The sequence below is a fragment of the Hyla sarda genome, chromosome 5 (genome assembly GCF_029499605.1).
Source record: "Hyla sarda isolate aHylSar1 chromosome 5, aHylSar1.hap1, whole genome shotgun sequence".
In the NCBI taxonomy this organism is placed as follows: Eukaryota; Metazoa; Chordata; class Amphibia; order Anura; family Hylidae; genus Hyla; species Hyla sarda.
In genome coordinates this window covers 383,622,159-383,638,960 of record NC_079193.1, presented here as the reverse complement: position 1 = coordinate 383,638,960, position 16,802 = coordinate 383,622,159, and the positions used below count along the sequence as shown (strand labels likewise).

Sequence of the window (16,802 nt, the reverse complement as noted above, 5' to 3'; positions counted from 1 at the left end):
CTACGGGACATTTTATTGTATTCTGAGGTTCATCCACAACCAGGAGATTACAGGGAGGAGCTTCTGAGGAGAACCATGATGGCTCCCAGGGCTGCGGCCAGGATGGTGGAGGTGGACTTGATGCTGGAGGCTCCGCTGGTGTTACACAGGTCGGTGCTGCAGCAGGTGACACTCGATGAGGACAAAGCGGTATTAACTGAAGTGGCTGCACAGGCGGCGGAGCAAGTCTTAGTGATGGAGGTAACAGAGACGCCCGCTACAGAGAGAGAAGAAAAAACTATACTGTAAGAGTGGTCACACTATGGAGTCTATACTGTAAGAGAGGTCACACTATGGAGTCTATACTGTAAGAGAGGTCACACTATGGAGTCTATACTGTAAGAGCGGTCACACTATGGAGTCTATACTGTAAGAGTGGTCACACTATGGAGTCTATACTGTAAGAGCGGTCACACTATGGAGTCTATACTGTAAGAGCAGTCACACTATGGAGTCTATACTGTAAGAGCGGTCACACTATGGAGTCTATACTGTAAGAGCGGTCACACTATGGAGTCTATACTGTAAGAGAGGTCACACTATGGAGTCTATACTGTAAGAGAGGTCACACTATGGAGTCTATACTGTAAGAGCGGTCACACTATGGAGTCTATACTGTAAGAGCGGTCACACTATGGAGTCTATACTGTAAGAGAGGTCACACTATGGAGTCTATACTGTAAGAGAGGTCACACTATGGAGTCTATACTGTAAGAGCGGTCACACTATGGAGTCTATACTGTAAGAGCGGTCACACTATGGAGTCTACACTGTAAGAGAGGTCACACTATGGAGTCTACACTGTAAGAGAGGTCACACTATGGAGTCTATACTGTAAGAGAGATCACACTATGGAGTCTATACTGTAAGAGAGGTCACACTATGGAGTCTATACTGTAAGAGTGGTCACACTATGGAGTCTATACTGTAAGAGAGGTCACACTATGGAGTCTATACTGTAAGAGAGGTCACACTATGGAGTCTATACTGTAAGAGCGGTCACACTATGGAGTCTATACTGTAAGAGCGGTCACACTATGGAGTCTATACTGTAAGAGCGGTCACACTATGGAGTCTATACTGTAAGAGCGGTCACACTGTGGAGTCTATACTGTAAGAGAGGTCACACTATGGAGTCTATACTGTAAGAGAGGTCACACTATGGAGTCTCTACTGTAAGAGAGGTCACACTATGGAGTCTCTACTGTAAGAGAGGTCACACTATGGAGTATATACTGCGGTCACACTATGGAGTCTTTACTGTAAGAGAGGTCACACTATGGAGTCTATACTGTAAGAGCGGTCACACTATGGAGTCTATACTGTAAGAGCGGTCACACTATGGAGACTATACTGTAAGAGAGGTCACACTATGGAGTCTATACTGTAAGAGAGATCACACTATGGAGTCTATACTGTAAGAGAGGTCACACTATGGAGTCTATACTGTAAGAGCGGTCACACTATGGAGTCTATACTGTAAGAGCGGTCACACTATGGAGTCTATACTGTAAGAGCGGTCACACTATGGAGTCTATACTGTAAGAGAGGTCACACTATGGAGTCTATACTGTACGAGAGGTCACACTATGGAGTCTATACTGTAAGAGAGGTCACACTATGGAGTCTATACTGTAAGGGCGGTCACACTATGGAGTCTATACTGTAAGAGCGGTCACACTATGGAGTCTATTCTGTAAGAGAGGTCACACTATGGAGTCTATACTGTAAGAGCGGTCACACTATGGAGTCTATACTGTACGAGAGGTCACACTATGGAGTCTATACTGTAAGAGCGGTCACACTATGGAGTCTATACTGTAAGAGAGATCACACTATGGAGTCTATACTGTAAGAGCGGTCACACTATGGAGTCTATACTGTAAGAGCAGTCACACTATGGAGTCTATACTGTAAGAGAGGTCACACTATGGAGTCTATACTGTAAGAGCAGTCACACTATGGAGTCTATACTGTAAGAGAGGTCACACTATGGAGTCTATACTGTAAGAGCAGTCACACTATGGAGTCTATACTGTAAGAGAGGTCACACTATGGAGTCTATACTGTAAGAGCAGTCACACTATGGAGTCAATACTGTAAGAGAGGTCACACTATGGAGTCTATACTGTAAGAGAGATCACACTATGGAGTCTATACTGTAAGAGCAGTCACACTATGGAGTCTATACTGTAAGAGCAGTCACACTATGGAGTCTATACTGTAAGAGCAGTCACACTATGGAGTCTATACTGTAAGAGCGGTCACACTATGGAGTCTATACTGTAAGAGAGGTCACACTATGGAGTCTATACTGTAAGAGAGGTCACACTATGGAGTCTATACTGTAAGAGAGGTCACACTATGGAGTCTATACTGTAAGAGAGATCACACTATGGAGTCTATACTGTAAGAGAGGTCACACTATGGAGTCTATACTGTAAGAGAGGTCACACTATGGAGTCTATACTGTAAGAGCGGTCACACTATGGAGTCTATACTGTAAGAGCAGTCACACTATGGAGTCTATACTGTAAGAGCGGTCACACTATGGAGTCTATACTGTAAGAGAGGTCACACTATGGAGTCTATACTGTAAGAGAGGTCACACTATGGAGTCTATACTGTAAGAGAGGTCACACTATGGAGTCTATACTGTAAGAGAGATCACGCTATGGAGTCTATACTGTAAGAGCAGTCACACTATGGAGTCTATACTGTAAGAGAGGTCACACTATGGAGTCTATACTGTAAGAGAGATCACACTATGGAGTCTATACTGTAAGAGAGGTCACACTATGGAGTATATACTGTAAGAGAGGTCACACTATGGAGTCTATACTGTAAGAGAGATCACACTATGGAGTCTATACTGTAAGAGCGGTCACACTATGGAGTCTATACTGTAAGAGCGGTCACACTATGGAGTCTATACTGTAAGAGAGGTCACACTATGGAGTCTATACTGTAAGAGAGGTCACACTATGGAGTCTATACTGTAAGAGAGGTCACACTATGGAGTCTATACTGTAAGAGAGGTCACACTATGGAGTCTATACTGTAAGAGCGGTCACACTATAGAGTCTATACTGTAAGAGCAGTCACACTATGGAGTCTATACTGTAAGAGAGGTCACACTATGGAGTCTATACTGTAAGAGAGGTCACACTATGGAGTCTATACTGTAAGAGAGGTCACACTATGGAGTCTCTACTGTTAGAGCGGTCACACTATGGAGTCTATACTGTAAGAGAGGTCACACTATGGAGTCTATACTGTAAGAGAGGTCACACTATGGAGTCTATACTGTAAGAGAGGTCACACTATGGAGTCTATACTGTAAGAGAGGTCACACTATGGAGTCTATACTGTAAGAGAGATCACACTATGGAGTCTATACTGTAAGAGTGGTCACACTATGGAGTCTATACTGTAAGAGCAGTCACACTATGGAGTCTATACTGTAAGAGAGGTCACACTATGGAGTCTATACTGTAAGAGCGGTCACACTATGGAGTCTATACTGTAAGAGCGGTCACACTATGGAGTCTATACTGTAAGAGCAGTCACACTATGGAGTCTATACTGTAAGAGAGGTCACACTATGGAGTCTATACTGTAAGAGAGATCACACTATGGAGTCTATACTGTAAGAGAGGTCACACTATGGAGTCTATACTGTAAGAGCGGTCACACTATGGAGTCTATACTGTAAGAGAGATCACACTATGGAGTCTATACTGTAAGAGCGGTCACACTATGGAGTCTATACTGTAAGAGCAGTCACACTATGGAGTCTATACTGTAAGAGCGGTCACACTGTGGAGTCTATACTGTAAGAGAGGTCACACTATGGAGTCTATACTGTAAGAGAGATCACACTATGGAGTCTATACTGTAAGAGCGGTCACACTATGGAGTCTATACTGTAAGAGCGGTCACACTATGGAGTCTATAATGTAAGAGCGGTCACACTATGGAGTCTATACTGTAAGATCAGTCACACTATGGAGTCTATACTGTAAGAGAGGTCACACTATGGAGTCTATACTGTAAGAGAGGTCACACTATGGAGTCTATACTGTAAGAGAGGTCACACTATGGAGTCTATACTGTAAGAGAGGTCACACTATGGAGTCTATACTGTAAGAGAGGTCACACTATGGAGTCTATACTGTAAGAGAGGTCACACTATGGAGTCTATACTGTAAGAGAGGTCACACTATGGAGTCTATACTGTAAGAGAGGTCACACTATGGAGTCTATACTGTAAGAGCGGTCACACTATGGAGTCTATACTGTAAGAGAGGTCACACTATGGAGTCTATACGGTAAGAGAGGTCACACTATGGAGTCTATACTGTAAGAGCGGTCACACTATGGAGTCTATACAGTAAGAGAGGTCACACTATGGAGACTATACTGTAAGAGAGGTCACACTATGGAGTCTATACTGTAAGAGAGGTCAAACTATGGAGTCTATACTGTAAGAGCAGTCACACTATGGAGTCTATACTGTAAGAGAGGTCACACTATGGAGTCTATACTGTAAGAGAGGTCACACTATGGAGTCTATACTGTAAGAGCAGTCACACTATGGAGTCTATACTGTAAGAGCGGTCACACTATGGAGTCTATACTGTAAGAGATGTCACACTATGGAGTCTATACTGTAAGAGAGGTCACACTATGGAGTCTATACTGTAAGAGCGGTCACACTATGGAGTCTATACTGTAAGAGAGGTCACACTATGGAGTCTATACTGTAAGAGCGGTCACACTATAGAGTCTATACTGTAAGAGCGGTCACACTATGGAGTCTATACTGTAAGATCAGTCACACTATGGAGTCTATACTGTAAGATCAGTCACACTATGGATTCTTAACCTTTGATCTTATGATAAAAACAGAACAAGTTTAGTCAAGTGTAAATGTTGACACAAACAGACTTAGAAGTCAAGATAATAACTTAATTCTTTTGTTTTCATTTCAGTTAAAGATTAATTTAAAGGGGTCGTACAGTATAAGAGATTAATGCAGCAGTTTTCTTCCCAAAACAGTGTCACACCGGTCCATAGGTCATGTGAGGTATTGCAGCTCCATGCCATTAACTTCAAAGGAGCTGAGCTGCAATACCAGACGCCACCTGTGGGCAGAGTGTGGTGCTTTTAACTCTGTCCAGCACTGTGTGATTACAGCCTTGTAACCTCTCCAGAATATCTATGAGTGAGATCTCATCACCTACCGACTGAGGCCGTGGTCGAAGTGGTCATGCAGGAGGTGGCCCCGGTGGTGCAGTTGGTCGCGGTCATGCAGTTGGCGTTGCTGCTTTGAGCTGCACACGTGTAGCAGGATAAGGAGTAAACTGGAAGAAACAAACACAACTTCTTATTAATCGACACAATGAATTGTCCTGAAGCATATACAGAGACCAGGAGTTTGTTGAACCATAGTTCCCAGCATGCCCTCCCAAGTAGAAGGTCGGAAATAGCTGGTTTCTGAAGTGTCCTGCTGGGCTAATGTCAATCTGTGAATCCTTCATTAGTTCCTAAAGGGGTACTCCGCTGCTCAGCGTTTGGAACAAACTGTTCCAAACTGCGCTGGGAGTCCGTGATGTCTTAGCCCCGCCCCTCATGACATCATAGCCCTGCCCCCTCATGATGTCTCTCTCTCAATGCAAGTCTATGGGAGGAGGCGTGACAGCCGACGGTGTTTCTAACAACAACGAGTTCTCGACATGTTTTGAATACAGTTGCACTCTTCATCATAGATAACGCCCAATATCATGTGGTCTCCTTAGGTCAGTGTTTTCTAACCAGTGTTCCCTCAGCTGTTGCTGATCTTCCATTCCAAACATGCCCAGACAGGATGGAACTCACCGCTAATAGCAGACATTTACCCTTTTGATGCCATGATTAATGCAGATCACGTGGCATCAATGGGGAAAATGGAGGTGCTGGTGGGCTCTTACCTACCTCTGACATGCAGGATCTCCAGTCTTCTTGTGCCGTATGTCTAGACAGCCTTTACTAGATGATTACTGATAATACTGATCAGTATTGTGTTGTTACATAACAATGAATAGTACAATGTAATTACATGACGACATGTAATCACTTTAAAAAGTGTGAAATTAATATTTAAAAAATATATAAAAGCCCAAAACAAAAGTTGTACCAATAAAAAACTACAGATCATGGTGCAAAAAATGGATCCAGTGTGCAGTGCGGTAACATGACAATAACCTGCTGTGTGTTAGATGTTGTAACCTGTCGGCATTATCCGTGATTAAGAGTGTGAGTGCATTCAAAGTGCGTCCAGAACTCGTATCCTGTTAACACTTTGGTGTAATGTACCTTTAAAGGGGTACTCCGGTGGAAATTTTCATTTTTTTAAAATCAACTGGTGCCAGAAAGATAAACAGATTTGTAAATTACTTCTATTTAAAATCTTTACCCTTCCAGTACTTATTAGCAGCTGTATGCTACGGAGGAAATTCATTTATTTTTGAATTTCTTTTATGTCTTGTCCACAGTGCTCTCTGCTGTCACCTGATGCCCGTATCAGGAACTGTCCAGAGTAGGAGAAAATCCCCAAAAGCAAACCTATGCTGCTCTGGACAGTTCCTGACAGGGACAGAGGTGTCAGCACATTGTGGACAAGACAAAAAAGAAATTCAAAAAGAAAATAATTTTCTCTGTAGTATTCAGCTGCTAATAAGTACTGAAAGGATTGAGATTTTTAAATAGAAGTAATTTACAAATCTGTTTAACTTTCTGGCACCAGTTCATAAAAAAAAAAAAAAAGTTTTCCACCGGAGTACCCCTTTAAGGCTAGGTTCATACTGTGGAATCTCCTGGCGGTGCCGATTGAATTCGTCAACGTTAGAACCTTGCGGTCATTACCGTCCACACAGAGGACAATGCATTTCACTCAGTATTCTGCTGAAAGAATGAGCAAGTACATTCATCCAGCAGCGGAATCCCATTGAGAGCGACAGGATTCTGCTGCACCAGGATTTCTCTGTGGAAATTCAAAACAGAATTCTGCTCAGAAAATCCTTAGTGTGAACCCGGCCTTATAGGGGTACTCCGCCCCTAGACATCTTATCCTCTATTCAAAGGATAGGGGATAAGATGTCTGATCGCGGGGGTCCCGCCGCTGGGGACCCTCATCTGCACCTGGCTTTCATTTAGAGCGTCGAATGCAGCGCCAGAGGCTCATGACGTCATGGCCTCACACCACTTGTGACGTCACGTTCACGCCCCCTCCCATAGACTTGCATTAAGGGGGCAAGGCCATGACGTCACGAGCGGGGCATGGCGTCACGAACCTCTGCCCCATATCGCCAGTCATCCGGCACGGAGCGAAGTTCACTACGTGCACCAGATATCTTGGGTGCTGCAGCCGAAATCATGGGGGTCCCCAGTGGCGGGACCCCGTGATCAAACATCTTATCCCCTATACTTTGGATAAGGGATAAGATGTCTAGGGGTGGAGTACCCCTATAAAGAATGAAACAAAGCTGAAGTTTTATTGAAGTGCTGGATCATCTTTTGCGCCTTTCTTTATAGAAAATGGAGTCTACATAGAGGAGAGCATGATGTATACAGAGCTAACAACCAATCTGACCCCGAAAGCTCTCCTAGGTGTAGTCACTCAGCTTTCCCAGGGAGTAATGATATCTCTCAGGACTGAAGGAAAGCTGAGTAATACAATGTGTCATCGCCCTAACTGTGCGTCACGTAATAAAAGGTAAATAGACTAGATTGTATTTAGCTGTAATATTATCATCAGAATGTGGTCACTAGGTGGCGCTCTATATAGATTCCCCTCAGTGATGTCACCGTTCACATCGCCCCCTATGATGTAATATAGTGACCATGGTCAGAATATGGGGGGAATATATGGGCGCCGTGGAGACCCCAACCCAGGACTGCGCCGCACGGTGTAATAGAGAATCTTAAAGGGCCGGCGCACTTACCTGTACCCACACAGAGTGCAGCAATGAGGAGCAGGCTTGTGTAGGCAGCCATAGCTGGGAGTCAGTGGAGAGCTGAGATACACTGTGGATACGCCTCAGCTGCTCCTTATATATACCTGTCCGCTCTTTGTGTCCATCACCTGTAATTAAGGTGAAGGGGCTGCGCTGTGTTGTGGTAACGTGAGGGTTTTGTTAGTACAAGGAGTCGTGAGCATCACTAACAATTGTGAGCAGAGAACCATGGGGACGACACAAACACCCGAAAGTCCAGAGACCTAATAATAATGTGGAAAGTATGTGACCCCCCCCCCCCATGTCTCTCCCCGGGCTGCTCTCCCGGATCAGCTTCTTAGCATCACAACAACAAACAACGAACAACGTGTTCCCAGAGACCGAAATATCTTCATGTTATAGTAAAACACACAACTCCGCTTCGAGGATCGACCTGATATTGACTAATGATTGTGCTACAGGGAAAATAAGCAGAATGAGTCCCCGTTTTTTTATCCCCGTTTCGGTTCCGTTCTTGCAGGCTCTAAACGGATTAAATAAAGTTTTTTTTTTTTTTTAAATCCCATTCATGCCAATGGGATTTTTTTACAATCCGTTTACATCCGTTTGTACCCGCCTGCACTCATTTCCGTTTTTTTGACGGCAGAAAAAACGGCACATGCAGTATTTTTTTCTTCCAGAAGTATACAGTAAATTTTACATTGAAGTCTATGGAAAACGGATGAGCCTGTAATGTCATGACTTTGCATCCATTTTTTCAATCCGTTTTTTGATCCATTTTTACTTCTGAGCATGCTCAGAACAAAAAAACATTTTTTTTTTTTTTGCTTTATTAACTGAACATTGCTGTTATTTTGCGTTTGGTTTTTTGACGGGAGAAGAACGGGACAGGTCTAGACGGCCGTGTGAACGCAGCCTTATGAGCCCAGGTGTGTATCGGGATGGGTCTAGACGGCCATGTGAATGCAGCCTTATGAGCCCAAGTGCGTATCGGGATGGGTCTAGACGGCCATGTGAATGCAGCCTTATGAGCCCAGGTGTGTATCGGGATGGGTCTAGACGGCCATGTGAATGCAGCCTTATGAGCCCAAGTGCGTATCGGGATGGGTCTAGACAGACGTGTCAACGCAGCCTTATGAGCCCAAGTGTGTATCGGGATGGGTCTAGATGGATGTGTGAACGCAGCCTTATGAGCCCAGGTGTGTATCGGGATGGGTCTAGACGGCCATGTGAACGCAGCCTTATGAGCCCAAGTGTGTATCAGGATGGGTCTAGAAGGCCATGTGAACGCAGCCTTATGAGCCCAGGTGTGTATCGGGATGGGTCTAGACGGCCATGTGAACGCAGCCTTATGAGCCCAGGTGTGTATCGGGATGGGTCTAGACGGCCGTGTGAACGCAGCCTTATGAGCCCAGGTGTGTATCGGGATGGGTCTAGACGGCCATGGGAACGCAGCCTTATGAGCCCAAGTGTGTATCAGGATGGGTCTAGACGGCCATGTGAACGCAGCCTTATGAGCCCAGGTGTGTATCGGGATTGGTCTAGACGGCCATGTGAACGCAGCCTTATGAGCCCAAGTGCGTATCGGGATGGGTCTAGACGGACGTGTCAACGCAGCCTTATGAGCCCAAGTGTGTATCGGGGTGGGTCTAGATGGATGTGTGAACGCAGCCTTATGAGCCCAGGTGTGTATCGGGATGGGTCTAGACGGCCATGTGAACGCAGCCTTATGAGCCCAAGTGTGTATCAGGATGGGTCTAGAAGGCCATGTGAACGCAGCCTTATGAGCCCAGGTGTGTATCGGGATGGGTGTAGACGGCCATGTGAACGCAGCCTTATGAGCCCAGGTGTGTATCGGGATGGGTCTAGACGGCCGTGTGAACGCAGTCTTATGAGCCCAGGTGTGTATCGGGATGGGTCTAGACGGCCGTGTGAACGCAGCCTTATGAGCCCAGGTGTGTATCGGGATGGGTCTAGACGGCCGTGTGAACGCAGCCTTATGAGCCCAAGTGTGTATCGGGATGGGTCTAGACGGCCATGTGAACGCAGCCTTATGAGCCCAGGTGTGTATCGGGATGGGTCTAGACCAGGGCTGTGGAGTCGGACGAAATTTTGGGTACCTGGAGTCAGAGTCGGCAAACAATGCACCGACTCCAACTCCTACTAAATTTAGATTGGAATAAATAAAAGAAAAGCAAGTTTAAATGTCCCAATTCACAAAAAGTTATAATTAATGACTTCTCTACTGTAAGAATAAAGACCAATGCATGCAGAGCCTCACGAAACCGCAAAACGAACACGTTAAGTGACCGTGAAGAAGCTTTTCATGTGCTTTACTATATGGCACACAACGCACAATTAGGAGCGGCAATACTTATACTTTCCATAGTGTTGTGTTCTGCTCTTACAGGGAACCCATGGGTAACCTAGCCTCTCACTGATAAGGGGTTAAGGAAATATGTTTTTGCAGGACTAGAGACACTTGTATAAGTGAAGGGAATGGAGGGTCAATAGTTCAAGACTGAAGCTGTAAACCATTGGGAAAACTGCTGCCATTCAGCTAAGGCTATAAAAACTTGTAAACTCGATTGTTAGCTTAAAGGGGCATTCCGCACCTAGACATCTTATCTTCTATCCAAAGGATAGGGGATAAGATGTCAGATCGCCGGGGTCCCGCTGCTGGGGACCCCCGGGATTGCCGCTGCGGTACTGCGCTATCATTACTGCACAGAGCGAGTTCGCTCTGTGCGTAATGACGGGCGATGCAGGGGTTGGAGCACCGTTACGTCATGGCTCTGCCCCTCGTGATGTCACGGCTAGCCCCCTCAATACAAGTCTATGGGGGGGGCGTGGCGGTCTTCACGCCCCCTGCCATAGACTTGCATTAAGGGGGCGGGCCGTGATGTCACAAGGGGTGGAGCTATGACATTACGCTGCTCCGTCCACTGTACCGCTCTGTATCCGTCCCCCGAACTCGCTCTTTATAGTAATGAAAGCGCGGTGCCGCAGCGGCGATCCGGGGGTTGCCAGCAGCGGGACCCCGGGGATAAGATGTCTAGGGGCGGAGTACCCCTTTAAACTTTAAACATGACTATGGGATTCTACTAGGGAAATGATGTTTTATAATAAATGCCCCTTCCTTGATCCTCCCACTGCCCTATCTTCAGCAGCAGTTCAGCACACAAACTGTTCAATACAGTAGACTATTGGCTTCCCAGCCAGTAGTCCTGTGGTACTGACAGGTATGTTACCTTCCTTTCCTTCAAGGAATGTATAAAATACATTCGCATATTAATACAGAGGAGTCGGAGACGGGGAGTTGGAGTCGGAGTTGGAAGTACAGAAAACTCCGGAGTCGGAGTCGGAACATTTATCTACCGACTTCACAGCCCTGGTCTAGACTGCCATGTGAACACAGCCTTATGAGCCCAAGTGTGTATCGGGATGGGTCTAGATGGACGTGTGAACGCAGTCTTATGAGGTGTGTATCGGGATGGGTCTAGACGGACATGTGAACGCAGTCTTATGAGCCCAGGTGTGTATCGGGATGGGTCTAGATGGACGTGTGAACGCAGCCTTATGAGCCAAGGTGTGTATCGGGATGGGTCTAGACGGACGTGTGCACGCAGCCTTATGAGCCCAGGTGTGTATCGGGATTGGTCTAGACGGCCATGTGAACGCAGCCTTATGAGCCCAGGTGTGTATCGGGATGGGTCTAGGCGGACATGTGAACGCAGCCTTATGAGCCCAGGTGTGTATCGGGATGGGTCTAGACGGACGTGTGAACGCAGCCTTATGAGCCCAGGTGTGTATCGGGATGGGTCTAGACGGACGTGTGAACGCAGCCTTATGAGCCCAGGTGTGTATCGGACCACTGAATGATGGGGTGTTGGGTGAGACATATTGGCGTAAAGGGGCAGAAAATAAGGAAATTGAATATTAATCCTCATTGGTTGGAGATAGAGGAGGTGACGAAGGGACTAAAAGAGGAACTGATAGAATTCTGGGCCCTTAGAAAAGATTTAACTTCTATACATATTGTTTGGGACTATATGAAAGACTTTTTAAAGGTGTACTCCGCTGCTCAGCATTTGGAACAAGCTGTTCTGAACACTGGAGCTGGTGCTGGGAACTTGTGACATCATAGCACCCGCCCCCCTCATGCCGCCCCGCTCCGCCCCCTCAATGCAAGTCTATGGGAGGGGGCGTGACGGCTGTCACGCCCCCTCCCATACACTTGCATTGAGGGGGCGGGCGTGACACAATGAGGGGGCAGGGCTATGGCGTCACAAGCTCCCGGCACAGTCTCCAGTGTTCGGAACAGCTTGTTCCAAACACTGAGCAGTGGAGTACCCCTTTAAGGGGATGTCTATATAGCAATATAAATATATATATATTTTCTCTTTAAAGTAAAGGAAAAAGAGGAAGATTTAATTGAACAAGTTAAGGTAGTGGGAAGAGAGTATTTGCAAATGACCCCAAATTAAGAGAAAAACTGGAAGTAGCACAAAAAGAATATCAGGAATTTCTCCAGGAGAAGGTACGGCACAGACTCCTTTTTGGGGGGGCAGAAAAAGTTCACGGAAGGGGGTAAGTCGAGTAAATGGTTGGCAGGAATTGTAAGAAATCTAAGAGAAAGTAGAATTATAAAGGGAATCCAAAATGTACATGGTAAGAGGGTGTTCGGGAATCGGGAAATTGAGGATACAGCGAGTAAATATTATAGCAGGTTATATCAGAAAGAAGGAACAGAAAGAAATTGTCTATTCCAAAAGTGGAGGGGAAACATCTGGGAGGTTTAACCCCTTAATGGCCCATTTTCACCTTAAAGGGGTACTCCGGTGAAAACCTTTTTTCTTTTAAATCCACTGGTGGCAGAAAGTTAAACATATTTGTAAATTACTTCTATTAAAAAATCTTAATCCTTCCTGTACTTATTAGCTGCTGAATATTTCAGAGGAAATTCTTTTCTTTTTGGAATGCTCCCTGATGACATCACGAGCACAGTTCTCTCTGCTGACGTTATTATAATAATAATAATAACGCTTTATTTATTGTTGTCCTTAGTGGGATTTGAACCCAAATCCCCAGCACTGCAAGGCAGCAGTGCTAACCACTGAGCCCCCATGCTGCCCTTAGCATACATCTGCTATGCACGGTTGCTAAAATGGACAGAGATGTCAGCAGAGAGCACTGTGCTCGTCATGATGTCATCAGTGTTCCAAAAAGAAAGGAATTTCCTCTGTAGCATTCAGCAGCTAATAAGTACTGGAAGGATTAAGATTTTTTAATAGAAGTCATTTACAAATATGTTTAACTTTCTGCCACCAGTTGATTTAAAAGAAAAAAGGTTTTCACCGGAGTACCCCTTTAAGGACCAGGCCAATTTTATTTTTGGGTTTTTTGTTTTTTCCTCCGCACCTTCTAAAATCCATAACTCTTTTATATTTCCATCTACAGACCCATATAAGGGCTTGTTTTTTGTGTGACCAATTGCACTTTGTAATGAAACTTCTCATTTTACCATAAAATGTACGGCGAAATTTAAATGAAAACCAACATTTTGCACATTTTGGAGGGGTTCGTTTTCACACTGTACAATTTACAGAAAAATGACGTGTTCTTTATTCTGTGGGTCAATACGATTAAAATGATCCCCATGGATAGATACTTTTATATTTTTGTACCGCTTAAAAAAAATCTAAATCTTTTTGTACAAAATCAGTAATCTAAAATCGACCTATTTTGACCACCTATAACTTTTTCATTAACCTTTGGAAACGATTTTTTATAAGTTATACCATCCATTATAAAAAATTGTTTCCAAAGGTTAATCAATAGAGAATCATATTGGATTTTTTCACTTGGTTCCCTTTTTCCTGGTGGTTTAAATGAGATGATCGAGAACGCTGTGTAGCATGACCGGCCTTCTACTATCATATTATAAATATATTGTTGTTGTTTTTTTTTAATATATATATTTTTTTGTATATCTTTTATATCTATATCTAATCTTTTTTAGTTATGTATGTGGTATTTTTTATCATTAATCTACTAGTTTTTATGTATGTTTTTTATGTGCTCCTGCACATTGCTTTTATACCAGCAATGTGCGGGTTAACTATTATATATAAATACCGCATGTGTCTCCACCCCTAACATGCCTGATGAAGCTGGTTATCCAGCGAAACGCGCTGCATGCCGGGTAAATCAACCATTTTTACCTTTGAAGTCTTGTGCGCTGCTTTTATCCTGGGCTGTTCCTTGGAGGGATCCGTCTGAGTGCTTCACCTGTATACACATGACACAAGACTAGGAAACGGATGAGTCAAAATAGACTCCAAGAACTAAACAGGAAAAAGCTCCATCCCGCAGATAATCTCCGGTAGACAAAGGAATAATCAATAACCCAGAGTCCCCTACACAAAGGTAAAAGGGATCTATTGCTGAACAGGAATAGACGCAATACCCCAGAACCCCCAGAAGACCAGGCTCCATACCAGAAAATCCAGAACAAAAGAAACAAAAGACAAAGAAAGAAAACTGACTTAACAGCGGCGAACAATGGAGGGGCGAGCCCCAAAACTGCAGGAATTATACTGGGGTTATATGTAGTTATACAACGAAAAACTGAGGAACAATGTAAGATTTATCAAAGAGATTTACCAAAACCTGTGGAGAGGAAAAGGGGAGCAGTTGTCCATAGACAACCAATCAGATCGCTTCTTTCATTTTGCAGAAGCCTTGTTAAAATTGAAAGAAGCGATCTGATTGGTTGCTATGGGCAACTGGGCAACTTTTCCTCTACACTGGTTTTGATAAATCTCCCTCTAAGGCTGGGTTCACACCACGTTTTCTTAAATACGGTTCCCGTATACGGTTTGGAGGAGGGGGGCGGGGCTTAATCGCGGCACCCGCACTCAGCCGTATTCGGGAACCGTATTTAATGCAAGTCTATGAGCCGACCGGAGTGAACCGCAGCCTCCGGTCGGCTTGGTTTTCGTCCGTATGAGGTTTCCCGACCGCAGGCAAAAACGTGGTGTGAACCCAGCCTTAGAGGGAGATTTATCAAAACCAGTGTAGATGAAAAGTTGCCCAGTTGCCCATAGCAACCAATCAGATCGCTTCTTTCATTTTTAACAAGGCTTCTGCAAAATGATAGAAGCAATTTGATTGGTTGCTATGGGCAACTGGACAACTTTTTCTCAGCACAGGTTTTGATAAATCTCCCCGTAAGTTTTTTTCACCTGAACCTCGAGTGCTGCAATCTTCTTTGTATACATCTCCAATTGTAGCAGTGACTGGATTGCCTACACCTGCATCTATTCATATTGGTAGTGCTGCTCTAGAACCTATTTGCTATCTATCTATCTATCTATCTATCTATCTCATATCTATCTATCTATCTATCTATCTATCTATCTATCTATCTATCTCATATCTATCTCATATCTATCTATCTCATATCTATCTATCTATCTATCTATCTATCTCATATCTATCTATCTCATATCTATCTATCTATCTATCTCATATCTATCTATCTCATATATATCTCATATCTGTCTATCTATCTATCTCATATCTATCTATCTCATATCTATCTATCTATCTATCTATCTCATATCTATCTCATATATATCTCATATCTATCTATCTATCTCATATCTATCTATTTATCTATCTATCTATCTATCTATCTCATATCTATCTCATATCTATCTATTTATCTATCTCATATCTATCTATCTCATATCTATCTATCTCATATCTATCTATCTATCTCATATCTATCTCATATCTATCTCATATCTATCTATCAAATATCTATCTCATATCTATCTCATATCTATCTCATATCTATTTATCTATCTATCTTATACCTATCTATCTCATATCTATCTCATATCTATTTATCTATCTCATATCTATCTATCTCATATCTATCTATCAAATATCTATCTCATATCTATCTATCTCATATCTATCTATCTCATATCTATCTCATATCTATTTATCTATCTATCTTATATCTATCTATCTATCTATCTATCTCATATCTATCTCATATCTATTTATCTATCTCATATCTATCTATCTATCTCATATCTATTTATCTATCTCATATCTATCTATCTATCTCATATCTATCTATCTCATATCTATCTATCTCATATCTATCTCATATCTATTTATCTATCTCATATCTATCTATCTCATATCTATCTATCTCATATCTATCTCATATCTATTTATCTATCTCATATCTATCTATCTCATATCTATCTATCTCATATCTATCTATCTCCTATCTATCTATCTTTCTATCTATCTCATATCTATCTCATATCTATTTATCTATCTCATATCTATCTATCTCATATCTATCTATCTCATATCTATCTATCTCATATCTATCTATCTCCTATCTATCTCATATCTATCTATCTCATATCTATCTATCTCATATCTATCTATCTCATATCTATCTATCTCATATCTATCTCATATCTATCTATCTATCTATCTATCTATCTATCTATCTATCTCAGAGGGGGAGATTTATCTAAACCTGAGCAGAGGAAAAGTTGCCCATAGCAACCAATCAGATCACTTCTTTTATTTTTCAGAGGCCTTTTTAAAACTGAAAGCAGTGATCTGATTGGTTGCTATGGGCAACTGGGCAATTTTTCCTCTGGACTGGTTTTGATAAATCTCCCCCAATTTTTCAGGTAAGCAGAGCCAGTAATGAGACTATGAGTGTTT

General features: G+C 43.2%; 1 protein-coding gene across 6 annotated transcripts; it reads right to left on the bottom strand.

Annotated features, from left to right (window-relative positions):
• Positions 1-15,428, bottom strand: LOC130272791 (lymphocyte antigen 6E-like). Of its 6 annotated transcripts, XM_056518675.1 has the most exons (5): positions 15,284-15,348; positions 14,261-14,327; positions 8,025-8,164; positions 5,286-5,405; positions 1-256 (listed from the first exon to the last, which is right to left on the bottom strand). In XM_056518675.1, the coding sequence occupies exons 3-5, from the start codon at positions 8,074-8,076 to the stop codon at positions 48-50; spliced, it is 381 nt and encodes a 126-aa protein (XP_056374650.1). In that variant the 5' UTR covers positions 8,077-8,164; positions 14,261-14,327; positions 15,284-15,348; the 3' UTR covers positions 1-47. The 6 variants fall into 6 exon arrangements, with proteins under 6 accessions (XP_056374650.1, XP_056374645.1, XP_056374646.1 ...); XM_056518670.1 differs by lacking the exon at positions 8,025-8,164 and having other exon boundaries at positions 15,284-15,428; XM_056518671.1 differs by lacking the exon at positions 8,025-8,164 and having other exon boundaries at positions 15,290-15,421.
• Positions 15,429-16,802: the final 1,374 nt, after the last annotated feature.